The sequence below is a fragment of the Coregonus lavaretus genome (genome assembly GCF_964263955.1).
Source record: "Coregonus lavaretus genome assembly, contig: HAP1_SCAFFOLD_1285, whole genome shotgun sequence".
Lineage (NCBI taxonomy): Eukaryota > Metazoa > Chordata > Actinopteri > Salmoniformes > Salmonidae > Coregonus > Coregonus lavaretus.
Genome location: NW_028157082.1, coordinates 65,001 through 79,082, shown reverse-complemented (window position 1 = coordinate 79,082; position 14,082 = coordinate 65,001). Strand labels below are relative to the sequence as shown.

At 49.8% G+C, this 14,082-nt stretch overlaps 1 protein-coding gene across 1 annotated transcript in view; it reads right to left on the bottom strand.

The window, feature by feature from the left end:
* LOC311125837 (FH1/FH2 domain-containing protein 3-like) overlaps positions 1-14,082 on the bottom strand; it is a gene marked incomplete at its 3' end in the record, with an annotated part of 137,166 nt that overhangs the window by 59,752 nt on the left and 63,332 nt on the right. The window contains exons 6-9 of the mRNA XM_084199869.1: positions 8,877-8,988; positions 7,353-7,447; positions 6,089-6,232; positions 3,834-4,324 (exon numbers count right to left, since the gene is read on the bottom strand). Of these exons, the coding sequence (XP_084055995.1) occupies positions 3,834-4,324; positions 6,089-6,232; positions 7,353-7,447; positions 8,877-8,988 (842 nt within the window). The remainder of the gene's footprint in view (positions 1-3,833; positions 4,325-6,088; positions 6,233-7,352; positions 7,448-8,876; positions 8,989-14,082) is intronic.

The following is a 14,082-nucleotide window of genomic DNA, read 5'->3' as shown; positions in this document are numbered from 1 at the left end:
GACAGACAGCAGGCTAGAGGACAGACAGAGATAGACAGCAGGCTAGAGGACAGACAGAGACAGACAGCAGGCTAGAGGACAGAGAGACAGACAGCAGGCTATAGGACAGACAGAGACAGACAGCAGGCTAGAGGACAGACAGACAGCAGGCTAGAGGACAGACAGAGACAGACAGCAGGCTAGAGGACAGACAGAGACAGACAGCAGGCTAGAGGACAGACAGAGACAGACAGCAGGCTAGAGGACAGACAGACAGCAGGCTAGAGGACAGACAGAGACAGACAGCAGGCTAGAGGACAGACAGACAGCAGGCTAGAGGACAGACAGAGACAGACAGCAGGCTAGAGGACAGACAGAGACAGACAGACAGCAGGCTAGAGGACAGACAGAGACAGACAGACAGCAGGCTAGAGGACAGAGACAGACAGCAGGCTAGAGGACAGACAGAGACAGACAGCAGGCTAGAGGACAGACAGACAGCAGGCTAGAGGACAGACAGAGACAGACAGCAGGCTAGAGGACAGACAGACAGCAGGCTAGAGGACAGACAGAGACAGACAGCAGGCTAGAGGACAGACAGAGACAGACAGACAGCAGGCTAGAGGACAGACAGAGACAGACAGACAGCAGGCTAGAGGACAGAGACAGACAGCAGGCTAGAGGACAGACAGAGACAGACAGCAGGCTAGAGGACAGACACAGACAGACAGCAGGCTAGAGGACAGACAGCAGGCTAGAGGACAGAGAGACAGACAGCAGGCTAGAGGACAGAGACAGACAGCAGGCTAGAGGACAGACAGAGACAGACAGCAGGCTAGAGGACAGACACAGACAGACAGCAGGCTAGAGGACAGACAGCAGGCTAGAGGACAGAGAGACAGACAGCAGGCTAGAGGACAGAGACAGACAGCAGGCTAGAGGACAGACAGAGACAGACAGCAGGCTAGAGGACAGACAGACAGCAGGCTAGAGGACAGAGAGACAGACAGCAGGCTAGAGGACAGACAGAGACAGACAGCAGGCTAGAGGACAGACAGCAGGCTAGAGGACAGACAGCAGGCTAGAGGACAGACAGACAGACAGCAGGCTAGAGGACAGACAGAGACAGACAGCAGGCTAGAGGACAGACAGACAGCAGGCTAGAGGACAGACAGACAGCAGGCTAGAGGATAGACAGAGACAGACAGCAGGCTAGAGGACAGACAGAGACAGACAGCAGGCTAGATGACAGACAGAGACAGACAGCAGGCTAGAGGACAGACAGACAGCAGGCTAGAGGACAGACAGACAGACAGCAGGCTAGAGGACAGAGACAGACAGACAGCAGGCTAGAGGACAGAGACAGACAGACAGCAGGCTAGAGGACAGACAGACAGACAGACAGACAGCAGGCTAGAGGACAGAGACAGACAGACAGACAGCAGGCTAGAGGACAGAGACAGACAGACAGACAGACAGACAGACAGACAGACAGACAGACAGACAGCAGGCTAGAGGACAGAGACAGACAGACAGACAGACAGCAGGCTAGAGGACAGAGACAGACAGACAGACAGACAGACAGACAGACAGACAGACAGACAGACAGACAGACAGACAGACAGCAGGCTAGAGGACAGAGACAGACAGACAGCAGGCTAGAGGACAGACAGACAGACAGACAGACAGACAGACAGACAGACAGACAGACAGAGAATAGCAGCAACCCTCAAACCCCCAACCGAGAAACAGAACATAGATAGACCATGCACAATGGAGAAGCTAAAAGAGAGAACTATTTAGAAAAAGACAACTTCTTGATTACACTCCTGATTCCAAAGAGTTTATTGCTTAAGTATGGAAATGTACAGAGTTGGACAGTGAAGAACACGTTCTCTAATTTCACCGAACAAACATCAGCTGAATAAAGCAGTTCATTTATCTGCACATAACAGTGCATGAAGCACATTCACCCAATCAGCCCACTACAGCAACAACACAGGCATACATAAAGTACAAGTGAAGGTATGCAGGTCCACCTATCAACATGCTGGGGCACGGCCTGCAGTTTATCAACCATCATCTCTAATGACGATTAGCTGGGGAACTAAATGTGACAATTCACACGGTTTCGCTGCACACACACACACACACACACACACACACACACACACACACACACACACACACACACACACACACACACACACACACACACACACACACACACACACACACACACACAGGGACTAGCTGATTACAGTCACTCTAGCTGGGTCCACATTGTGTCTGTCAGGAGCCTCCTGTCACCCTGTGCTGTGGTAATCAGAACCACGGAGTGGACTGAGGAGGAGGAAGACTGTCTTTACTGTGGTAATCAGAACCACGGAGTGGACTGAGGAGGAGGAAGACTGTCTTTACTGTGGTAATCAGAACCACAGAGTGACTGGAGCGGACTGAGGAGGAGGAAGACTGTCTTTACTGTGGTAATCAGAACCACGGAGTGGACTGAGGAGGAGGAAGACTGTCTTTACTGTGGTAATCAGAACCACAGAGTGACTGGAGCGGACTGAGGAGGAGGAAGACTGTCTTTACTGTGGTAATCAGAACCACAGAGTGACTGGAGCGGACTGAGGAGGAGGAGGACTGTCTTTACTGTGGTAATCAGAACCACAGAGTGACTGGAGCGGACTGAGGAGGAGGAAGACTGTCTTTACTGTGGTAGTCAGAACCACAGAGTGACTGGAGCGGACTGAGGAGGAGGAAGACAGTCTTTACTGTGGTAGTCAGAACCACAGAGTGACTGGAGCGGACTGAGGAGGAGGAAGACTGTCTTTACTGTGGTAGTCAGAACCACAGAGTGACTGGAGCGGACTGAGGAGGAGGAAGACTGTCTTTACTGTGGTAATCAGAACCACAGAGTGACTGGAGCGGACTGAGGAGGAGGAAGACTGTCTTTACTGTGGTAATCAGAACCACAGAGTGACTGGAGCGGACTGAGGAGGAGAAAGACTGTCTTTACTGTGGTAATCAGAACCACAGAGTGACTGGAGCGGACTGAGGAGGAGGAAGACTGTCTTTACTGTGGTAGTCAGAACCACAGAGTGACTGGAGCGGACTGAGGAGGAGGAAGACAGTCTTTACTGTGGTAGTCAGAACCACAGAGTGACTGGAGCGGACTGAGGAGGAGGAAGACTGTCTTTACTGTGGTAGTCAGAACCACAGAGTGACTGGAGCGGACTGAGGAGGAGGAAGACTGTCTTTACTGTGGTAATCAGAACCACAGAGTGACTGGAGCGGACTGAGGAGGAGGAAGACTGTCTTTACTGTGGTAATCAGAACCACAGAGTGACTGGAGCGGACTGAGGAGGAGAAAGACTGTCTTTACTGTGGTAATCAGAACCACAGGGTGACTGGAGCGGACTGAGGAGGAGGAAGACTGTCTTTACTGTGGTAGTCAGAACCACAGGGTAGGTAACACTGGTGAGAGACAATCAGCTGCCTTTGGCCTGTTGCTCCATAACTATACTGCCTCCTAGAGGAAGGACAGCCACACTGCCATCTAAAACCACATGGAGCACATGCAAATAAACAGGATATTTCAGGATATTTTCTGAAATCTAAACTACACTGGATTGCAATTGGCTTGTAGGTGGACTGGCTAGAGGCATTAGCAGTGAACTATGTCAAGCCCATGCACAGGCAGAAACACACGCTGGCACACAGAGACGCACACAGAGACACACACAGAGACACACACAAGGAGACACACACAAGGAGACACACACAAGGAGACACACACAAGGAGACACACAAAAACACAGGTATGTTGGCATGTATTCCACAATACTTACAGGTTGGAGGTTGTCTTGGGCTCCTGTTCGGTGGGAGAGGGAGACGGGGAGGCTGCAGTACCGTTGGTCACCCCAGGGGGCGGTAGAGGAGAGGACCTCTGAGAACCAGAGTCTGATGGGCTGGAGGTGGGGGAGAGGGGTGAGGCGCTATGGGAGGAGGAGGGGAGTGGGGAGGTGGTCCTACTCAGCCCTGCTGTAGGGCTGTTGGAGGGAGAGGAGGAGGAGGGGGAGAAAGGAGAGGAGGTGGAAGGGGAGAGAGTGGAGGAGGGGGAGAAAGGAGAAGAGGTGGAAGGGGAGAGAGAAGTGGAGGAGGAGGTGGATAGAGAGATAGTGTTGGATGTGGTAGGGGAGGAGGAGAGGATGTCGGGGAGGTTCTGAGCTGAGGATCTCCTGTGCCTCCTGCCCTCCTGTTCGCCGGCTGTCACCTTCCTCCTCTCCTTCCTGATGTGAGGAGCAGCCTCCAACTCTCCGTCCTCCTGCCTCAGAGCCCTCTATACAGGATGGAGGAAACTACGGTTAGTAAAAGAGGAAGGAGGGAGAGAGGGCTGGAGGAGGGAGAGGGGGCTGGAGGAGGGAGAGAGGGCTGGAGGAGGGAGAGGGGGCTGGTGGAGGGAGAGAGGGCTGGAGGAGGGAGAGAGGGCTGGAGGAGGGAGAGAGGGCTGGAGGAGAGAGAGAGGGCTGGAGGAGGGAGAGAGGGCTGGAGGAGGGAGAGGGGGCTGGAGGAGGGAGAGAGGGCTGGAGGAGGGAGAGGGGGCTGGAGGAGGGAGAGAGGGCTGGAGGAGGGAGAGAGGGCTGGAGGAGGGAGAGAGGGCTGGAGGAGAGAGAGAGGGCTGGAGGAGAGAGAGAGGGCTGGAGGAGGGAGAGAGGGCTGGAGGAGAGAGAGAGGGCTGGAGGAGAGAGAGAGGGCTGGAGGAGGGAGAGGGGGCTGGAGGAGGGAGAGGGGGCTGGAGGAGGGAGAGAGGGCTGGAGGAGGGAGAGAGGGCTAGAGGAGGGAGAGAGGGCTGGAGGAGGGAGAGGGGGCTGGAGGAGGGAGAGGGGGCTGGAGGAGGGAGAGAGGGCTGGAGGAGGGAGAGAGGGCTGGAGGAGGGAGAGGGGGCTGGAGGAGGGAGAGAGGGCTGGAGGAGGGAGAGAGGGCTGGAGGAGGGAGAGGGGGCTGGAGGAGAGAGGGCTGGAGGAGGGAGAGAGGGCTAGAGGAGGGAGGGAGGGCTGGAGGAGGGAGAGAGGGCTGGAGGAGAGAGGGCTGGAGGAGGGAGAGGGGGCTGGAGGAGAGAGGGCTGGAGGAGGGAGAGAGGGCTGGAGGAGGGAGAGAGGGCTGGAGGAGGGAGAGAGGGCTGGAGGAGAGAGAGAGGGCTGGAGGAGGGAGAGAGGGCTGGAGGAGGGAGAGAGGGCTGGAGGAGGGAGAGCGGACTGGAGGAGGGAGAGAGGGCTGGAGGAGGGAGAGAGGGCTGGAGGAGAGAGAGAGGGCTGGAGGAGGGAGAGGGGGCTGGAGGAGGGAGAGAGGGCTGGAGGAGAGAGAGAGGGCTGGAGGAGGGAGAGAGGGCTGGAGGAGGGAGAGGGGGCTGGAGGAGGGAGAGAGGGCTGGAGGAGGGAGAGAGGGCTGGAGGAGGGAGAGAGGGCTGGAGGAGGGAGAGAGGGCTGGAGGAGGGAGAGAGGGCTGGAGGAGGGAGAGGGGGCTGGAGGAGGGAGAGAGGGCTGGAGGAGGAGAGGGGGCTGGAGGAGGGAGAGGGGGCTGGAGGAGGGAGAGGGGGCTGGAGGAGGGAGAGAGGGCTGGAGGAGGGAGAGAGGGCTGGAGGAGGGAGAGAGGGCTGGAGGAGGGAGAGAGGGCTGGAGGAGGGAGAGAGGGCTGGAGGAGGGAAAGAGAGGGCTGGAGGAGAGAGAGAGGGCTGGAGGAGAGAGAGAGGGCTGGAGGAGGGAGAGAGTCCTGGAGGAGTGAGAGAGGGCTGGAGGAGGGAGAGAGGGCTGGAGGATGGAGAGAGGGCTGGAGGAGATAGAGAGGGCTGGAGGAGGGAGAGAGGGCTGGAGGAGGGAGAGGGGGCTGGAGGAGGGAGAGGGGGCTGGAGGAGGGAGAGAGGGCTGGAGGAGGGAGAGAGGGCTGGAGGAGAGAGAGAGGGCTGGAGGAGGGAGAGAGGGCTGGAGGAGGGAGAGGGGGCTGGAGGAGGGAGAGGGGGCTGGAGGAGGGAGAGAGGGCTGGAGGAGGGAGAGAGGGCTGGAGGAGGGAGAGGAGGTGTGTGTGTGAGTATCTCTGTGTGTGTTACCTCATATATGGTGAACTGTTGTTTCAGGTCTGGCTCAGTGACCTTGCTGCTCATGTGTTTCTGCATAATGTGTTCCATCCCCTGCTGTTCCAGACAATCGGTCACGTCATAGAACGAGTCCTGGTCCGGGAGGGCCGACAGGGTCTGGGTTCAGACAGAGTTAATCAACCAATCAGACAGGGTCTGGTTCAGACAGAGTTAATCAACCAATCAGACAGGGTTTGGGTTCACACAGAGTTAATCAACCAATCAGTCGATCAATCAACCAATCAGACAGGGTCTGGGTTCACACAGAGTTAATCAACCAATCAGACAGGGTCTGGGTTCAGACAGAGTTAATCAACCAATCAGACAGGGTCTGGGTTCAGACAGAGTTAATCAAACAATCAGTCGATCAATCAACCAATCAGACCTGGTCTGGGTTCACACACAGACAGAGACAGAGAGAGATCCTCATGTCCATACAATGAGTTCCTACATTATTTGGTGGTTATTACTTTATTCAGTGCAACTAGACCTTAACAGCCTTCTAACAACGCAATACAATTTCACTAGGACCCTAAGGAGGCTTCCTAACCGTGTTCATGGTTAAGGTGAACAGTTCACTAGGACCCTAAGGAGGCTTCCTAACCGTGTTCATGGTTAAGGTGAACAGTTCACTAGGACCCTAAGGAGGCTTCCTAACCGTGTTCATGGTTAAGGTGAACAGTTCACTAGGACCCTAAGGAGGCTTCCTAACCGTGTTCATGGTTAAGGTGAACAGTTCACTAGGACCCTAAGGAGGCTTCCTAACCGTGTTCATGGTTAAGGTGAACAGTTCACTAGGACCCTAAGGAGGCTTCCTAACCGTGTTCATGGTTAAGGTGAACAGTTCACTAGGACCCTAAGGAGGCTTCCTAACCGTGTTCATGGTTAAGGTGAACAGTTCACTAGGACCCTAAGGAGGCTTCCTAACCGTGTTCATGGTTAAGGTGAACAGTTCACTAGGACCCTAAGGAGGCTTCCTAACCGTGTTCATGGTTAAGGTGAACAGTTCACTAGGACCCTAAGGAGGCTTCCTAACCGTGTTCATGGTTAAGGTGAACAGTTCACTAGGACCCTAAGGAGGCTTCCTAACCGTGTTCATGGTTAAGGTGAACAGTTCACTAGGACCCTAAGGAGGCTTCCTAACCGTGTTCATGGTTAAGGTGAACAGCTCACTAGGACCCTAAGGAGGCTTCCTAACCGTGTTCATGGTTAAGGTGAACAGCTCAACCTAACAAACCTTGTTGATGAGGTTCATGGTTAAGATTAACAGCTCAGTGTCTGATCCATTCTTCTCCTCCAGGATCTCTGTCAGGTATGTCCACGGCTTCACACCTACACATACAGAGAGTTAGATTAGTAATTTACATACAAACACACACACACACACACACAGAGATAAGCCAGCCACTCACAGTTAGATAAGCCAGCCACTCACAGTTAGATAAGCCTGCCAAACACAGTTAGATAAGCCTGCCACACACAGTTAGATAAGCCTGCCACCCTCACAGTTAGATAAGCCTGCCACCCTCACAGTTAGATAAGCCTGCCAACCTCACTGTTAGATAAGCCTGCCACCCTCACTGTTAGATAAGCCTGCCACCCTCACTGTTAGATAAGCCTGCCACCCTCACTGTTAGATAAGCCTGCCAACCTCACTGTTAGATAAGCCTGCCACCCTCATTGTTAGATAAGCCTGCCACCCTCACTGTTAGATAAGCCAGCCACTCACAGTTAGATAAGCCTGCCAAACACAGTTAGATAAGCCTGCCACCCTCACAGTTAGATAAGCCTGCCACCCTCACAGTTAGATAAGCCTGCCACCCTCACAGTTAGATAAGCCTGCCACCCTCACAGTTAGATAAGCCTGCCACCCTCACAGTTAGATAAGCCTGCCACACTCACTCACAGTTAGATAAGCTTGCCACTCTCACAGTTAGATAAGCCTGCCACCCTCACTGTTAGATAAGCCTGCCACCCTCACTGTTAGATAAGCCTGCCACCCTCACAGTTAGATAAGCCTGCCACCCTCACAGTTAGATAAGCCTGTCACACTCACTCACAGTTAGATAAGCCTGCCACTCTCACAGTTAGATAAGCCTGCCACCCTCACAGTTAGATAAGCCTGTCACACTCACAGTTAGATAAGCCTGCCACCCTCACAGTTAGATAAGCCTGTCACACTCACTCACAGTTAGATAAGCCTGCCACTCTCACAGTTAGATAAGCCTGCCACCCTCACAGTTAGATAAGCCTGTCACACTCACAGTTAGATAAGCCTGCCACCCTCACAGTTAGATAAGCCTGTCACACTCACAGTTAGATAAGCCTGCCACACACAGTTAGATAAGCCTGCCACCCTCACTGTTAGATAAGCCTGCCAGACACAAACACACAGTTACACACCTGCCACACTTACTCACACTCAGTGTAACAAAGTCCAGTTGAGAGCCTCTGTGTCTTTACAGACCCCTCTAATCCCAGTTTATTCATCAGTCCACAGTTTACAGCAGCTATAAATGGTGCAGTGAAAAGCTTCCTTGAAAGCTCCTTCAGCAGTGTAATACAACAGCACTATGTGTGTGTGAGCGTAAGCGTGTGTGTGAGCGTGTGTGTGCGTGAACGTGAGCGTGTGTGTGTGTGTGTGCGCGAGTGTGAGTGAGTGTGAGTGTGTGTGAGCGTATGTGTGTGTGTGTGTGTGTGTGAGCGTGAGCGTGTGTGTGTGTGTGTGCGCGAGTGTGTGTGTGCGCGTGAGTGTGTGTACCTCTTTTGCCATCCACAGTGTTGACAGCCTGGATGAGTAGAGGACTGTTGGACTCTGTGTACTCCACAAACACTATCAGGAGCTTCAGAGCTGTCTTCACCACTAGACGAGACTGAGGGGGGAGAGAGAGAGAGAGAGAGAGAGAGAGAGGAGGGGAGAGAGGAGGGGGGAGAGGAGGATGGGGAGAGGGAGGGGGAGGGGGAGAGAGAGGAGGGGGAGAGGGAGGGAGGGGGAGAGAGAGAGAGCAGGGGGGAGAGGAGGAGGGGGAGAGGGAGAGGGAGAGGGAGAGAGAGGAGGGGGAGAGGGAGGGGGAGGGGGAGAGAGAGAGGAGGGGGGAGAGAGGAGGAGAGAGCAGAGAGAGAGGAGGGGGAGAGGATAGAGAGAGAGGAGGGGGAGAGAGATATTGAGATAGATAGTCAGTTAGACATTATCTCCACAAGGTGGCGATATTACACCTCAAATAAACAACCTCCCATTGAACCCAGAGCAAAGACACTCTGTTTTACTAAAGTGAAATAAGATTACTGCAGAGTTTTCAAAGTATCTACATTTAATTCCAATAAATGGAGATGAATAACTGACTGTTCCTCAAAGTAACTGGATTTACAGATAGTACAGCAGGGTTTCCTAAACCTGGTCCTTGGGCCCCCCTTTGATAGTACAGCAGGGTTTCCTAAACCTGGTCCTTGGGCCCCCCTTTGATAGTACAGCAGGGTTTCCTAAACCTGGTCCTTGGGCCCCCCATAGTACAGCAGGGTTTCCTAAACCCGGTCCTTGGGCCCCCCTTTGATAGTACAGCAGGGTTTCCTAAACCCGGTCCTTGGGCCCCCCTTTGATAGCACAGCAGGGTTTCCTAAACCTGGTCCTTGGGCCCCCCTTTGATAGTACAGCAGGGTTTCCTAAACCTGGTCCTTGGGCCCCCCATAGCACAGCAGGGTTTCCTAAACCTGGTCCTTGGGCCCCCCTTTGATAGTACAGCAGGGTTTCCTAAACCTGGTCCTTGGGCCCCCCTTTGATAGTACAGCAGGGTTTCCTAAACCTGGTCCTTGGGCCCCCCATAGTACAGCAGGGTTTCCTAAACTCGGTCCTTGGGCCCCCCTTCGGGCAACGTTTTGGTTTTTGCCCTAGCACTGATTCAAATAACCAACTCATCATCCAGCTAGAAAACAAAACGTGCACACAGGGGGCCCCAGGACCGAGTTTGGGAAACCCTGTAGTACAGTACAGTGCCTTAGCTTGAACATCTTCTCTACAGTACAGTGCCTTAGCTTGAACATCTTCTCTATCACTCCAGTGCCTTGAACCTCTTCTCTACAGTACAGTGTCTTGAACCTCTTCTCTACAGTACAGGGTCTTGAACATCTTCTCCATCACTACATTGCCTTGAACCTCTTCTCTACAGTACAGGGTCTTGAACATCTTCTCTATCACTACATTGCCTTGAACCTCTTCACTACACTACAGTGTCTTGAACCTCTACTCCATCACTACAGAACAGTGTCTTGAACATCTTCTCCATCACTAAAGTACAGTGTCTTGAACATCTCCTCCATCACTAAAGTACAGTGTTTTGAACATCTTCTCCATCACTAAAGTACAGTGTCTTGAACATCTTCTCCATCACTAAAGTACAGTGTCTTGAACATCTTCTCCATCACTAAAGTACAGTGTCTTGAACATCTTCTCCATCACTAAAGTACAGTGTCTTGAACATCTTCTCCATCACTAAAGTACAGTGTCTTGAACATCTTCTCTATCACTACAGTGTCTTGAACATCTTCTCTATCACTACAGTGTCTTGAACATCTTCACTACAGTACAGTGTCTTGAACATCTTCTCCATCACTAAAGTACAGTGTCTTGAACATCTTCTCCATCACTAAAGTACAGTGTCTTGAACATCTTCTCCATCACTAAAGTACAGTGTCTTGAACATCTTCTCCATCACTAAAGTACAGTGTCTTGAACCTCTTCTCTACAGTACAGTGTCTTGAACATCTTCTCCATCACTAAAGTACAGTGTCTTGAACATCTTCTCCATCACTAAAGTACAGTGTCTTGAACATCTTCTCCATCACTAAAGTACAGCGTCTTGAACATCTTCTCCATCACTAAAGTACAGTGTCTTGAACATCTTCTCTATCACTACAGTGTCTTCAACATCTTCACTACAGTACAGTGTCTTGAACATCTTCACTACAGTACAGTGTCTTGAACATCTTCACTACAGTAGTGTCTTGAACATCTTCTCCATCACTAAAGTACAGTGTCTTGAACATCTTCTCCATCACTAAAGTACAGTGTCTTGAACATCTTCTCTATCACTAAAGTACAGTGTCTTGAACATCTTCTCCATCACTAAAGTACAGTGTCTTGAACATCTTCACTACAGTAGTGTCTTGAACATCTTCTCCATCACTAAAGTACAGTGTCTTGAACATCTTCACTACAGTAGTGTCTTGAACATCTTCTCCATCACTAAAGTACAGTGTCTTGAACATCTTCTCCATCACTAAAGTACAGTGTCTTGAACATCTTCTCTATCACTAAAGTACAGTGTCTTGAACATCTTCTCTACAGTACAGTGTCTTGAACATCTTCACTACAGTACAGTGTCTTGAACATCTTCACTACAGTAGTGTCTTGAACATCTTCTCCATCACTAAAGTACAGTGTCTTGAACATCTTCTCCATCACTAAAGTACAGTGTCTTGAACATCTTCTCTATCACTAAAGTACAGTGTCTTGAACATCTTCTCCATCACTAAAGTACAGTGTCTTGAACATCTTCTCCATCACTAAAGTACAGTGTCTTGAACATCTTCTCCATCACTAAAGTACAGTGTCTTGAACATCTTCTCCATCACTAAAGTACAGTGTCTTGAACATCTTCTCCATCACTAAAGTACAGTGTCTTGAACATCTTCTCCATCACTAAAGTACAGTGTCTTGAACATCTTCTCTATCACTAAAGTACAGTGTCTTGAACATCTTCTCTATCACTACAGTGTCTTGAACATCTTCTCTATCACTACAGTGTCTTGAACATCTTCTCTACAGTACAGTGTCTTGAACATCTTCTCCATCACTAAAGTACAGTGTCTTGAACATCTTCTCCATCACTAAAGTACAGTATCTTGAACATCTTCTCCATCACTAAAGTACAGTGTCTTGAACATCTTCTCCATCACTAAAGTACAGTGTCTTGAACCTCTTCTCTACAGTACAGTGTCTTGAACATCTTCTCCATCACTAAAGTACAGTGTCTTGAACATCTTCTCCATCACTAAAGTACAGTGTCTTGAACATCTTCTCCATCACTAAAGTACAGTGTCTTGAACATCTTCTCCATCACTAAAGTACAGTGTCTTGAACATCTTCTCCATCACTAAAGTACAGCGTCTTGAACATCTTCTCCATCACTAAAGTACAGTGTCTTGAACATCTTCTCTATCACTACAGTGTCTTGAACATCTTCACTACAGTACAGTGTCTTGAACATCTTCACTACAGTACGGTGTCTTGAACATCTTCTCCATCACTAAAGTACAGTGTCTTGAACATCTTCTCCATCACTAAAGTACAGTGTCTTGAACATCTTCTCCATCACTAAAGTACAGTGTCTTGAACATCTTCTCTATCACTAAAGTACAGTGTCTTGAACATCTTCTCCATCACTAAAGTACAGTGTCTTGAACATATTCTCCATCACTAAAGTACAGTGTCTTGAACATCTTCTCCATCACTAAAGTACAGTGTCTTGAACATCTTCTCCATCACTAAAGTACAGTGTCTTGAACATCTTCTCCATCACTAAAGTACAGTGTCTTGAACATCTTCTCTATCACTAAAGTACAGTGTCTTGAACATCTTCTCCATCACTAAAGTACAGTGTCTTGAACATCTTCTCCATCACTAAAGTACAGTGTCTTGAACATCTTCTCTATCACTACAGTGTCTTGAACATCTTCTCTATCACTACAGTGTCTTGAACATCTTCACTACAGTACAGTGTCTTGAACATCTTCACTAAAGTACAGTGTCTTGAACATCTTCTCCATCACTAAAGTACAGTGTCTTGAACATATTCTCCATCACTAAAGTACAGTGTCTTGAACATCTTCTCCATCACTAAAGTACAGTGTCTTGAACATCTTCTCCATCACTAAAGTACAGTGTCTTGAACATCTTCTCCATCACTAAAGTACAGTGTCTTGAACATCTTCTCTATCACTAAAGTACAGTGTCTTGAACATCTTCTCCATCACTAAAGTACAGTGTCTTGAACATCTTCTCCATCACTAAAGTACAGTGTCTTGAACATCTTATCCATCACTAAAGTACAGTGTCTTGAACATCTTCTCCATCACTAAAGTACAGTGTCTTGAACATCTTCTCCATCACTAAAGTACAGTGTCTTGAACATCTTCTCTATCACTACAGTGTCTTGAACATCTTCTCTATCACTACAGTGTCTTGAACATCTTCACTACAGTACAGTGTCTTGAACATCTTCACTACAGTACAGTGTCTTGAACATCTTCTCCATCACTAAAGTACAGTGTCTTGAACATCTTCTCCATCACTAAAGTACAGTGTCTTGAACCTCTTCTCCATCAGTACAGGGTCTTGAACCTCTTCTCCATCAGTACAGGGTCTTGAACATCTTCTCCATCAGTACAGTGTCTTGAACATCTTCTCTACAGTACAGGGTCTTGAACATCTTCTCCATCACTAAAGTACAGTGTCTTGAACATCTTCTCCATCACTAAAGTACAGTGTCTTGAACATCTTCTCCATCACTAAAGTACAGTGTCTTGAACATCTTCTCTACAGTAGTGTCTTGCACAACAATACTTTTTCCTGACCATATTCTAGTTTCACACCCTGTCATATCTCACATCTCATCGGCTGCTCTCACTTCCCTGTTAAAAGGAGATGTGGAAATCAGAGCTACAGCAGCTGCAAGAAACCGTTTGATTTACAAACCCTTCCTGGGCCAAATCCTTCCCTGAGACACTAGTGTGCTAGTCTCTTATTGACATGATACCGTACATGCAACCAGGGTTGGGCTCAATTCCTTTTAAATTCCAGTCACATTCAGGAAGTACACTGGAGGTTCCAATTCTCTTCAAATGAGGAAAATGTAGAATTGGAATTTGGTTTACTTTCTGAAGTTGCCTGGAATTATAATGGAATTGACCCC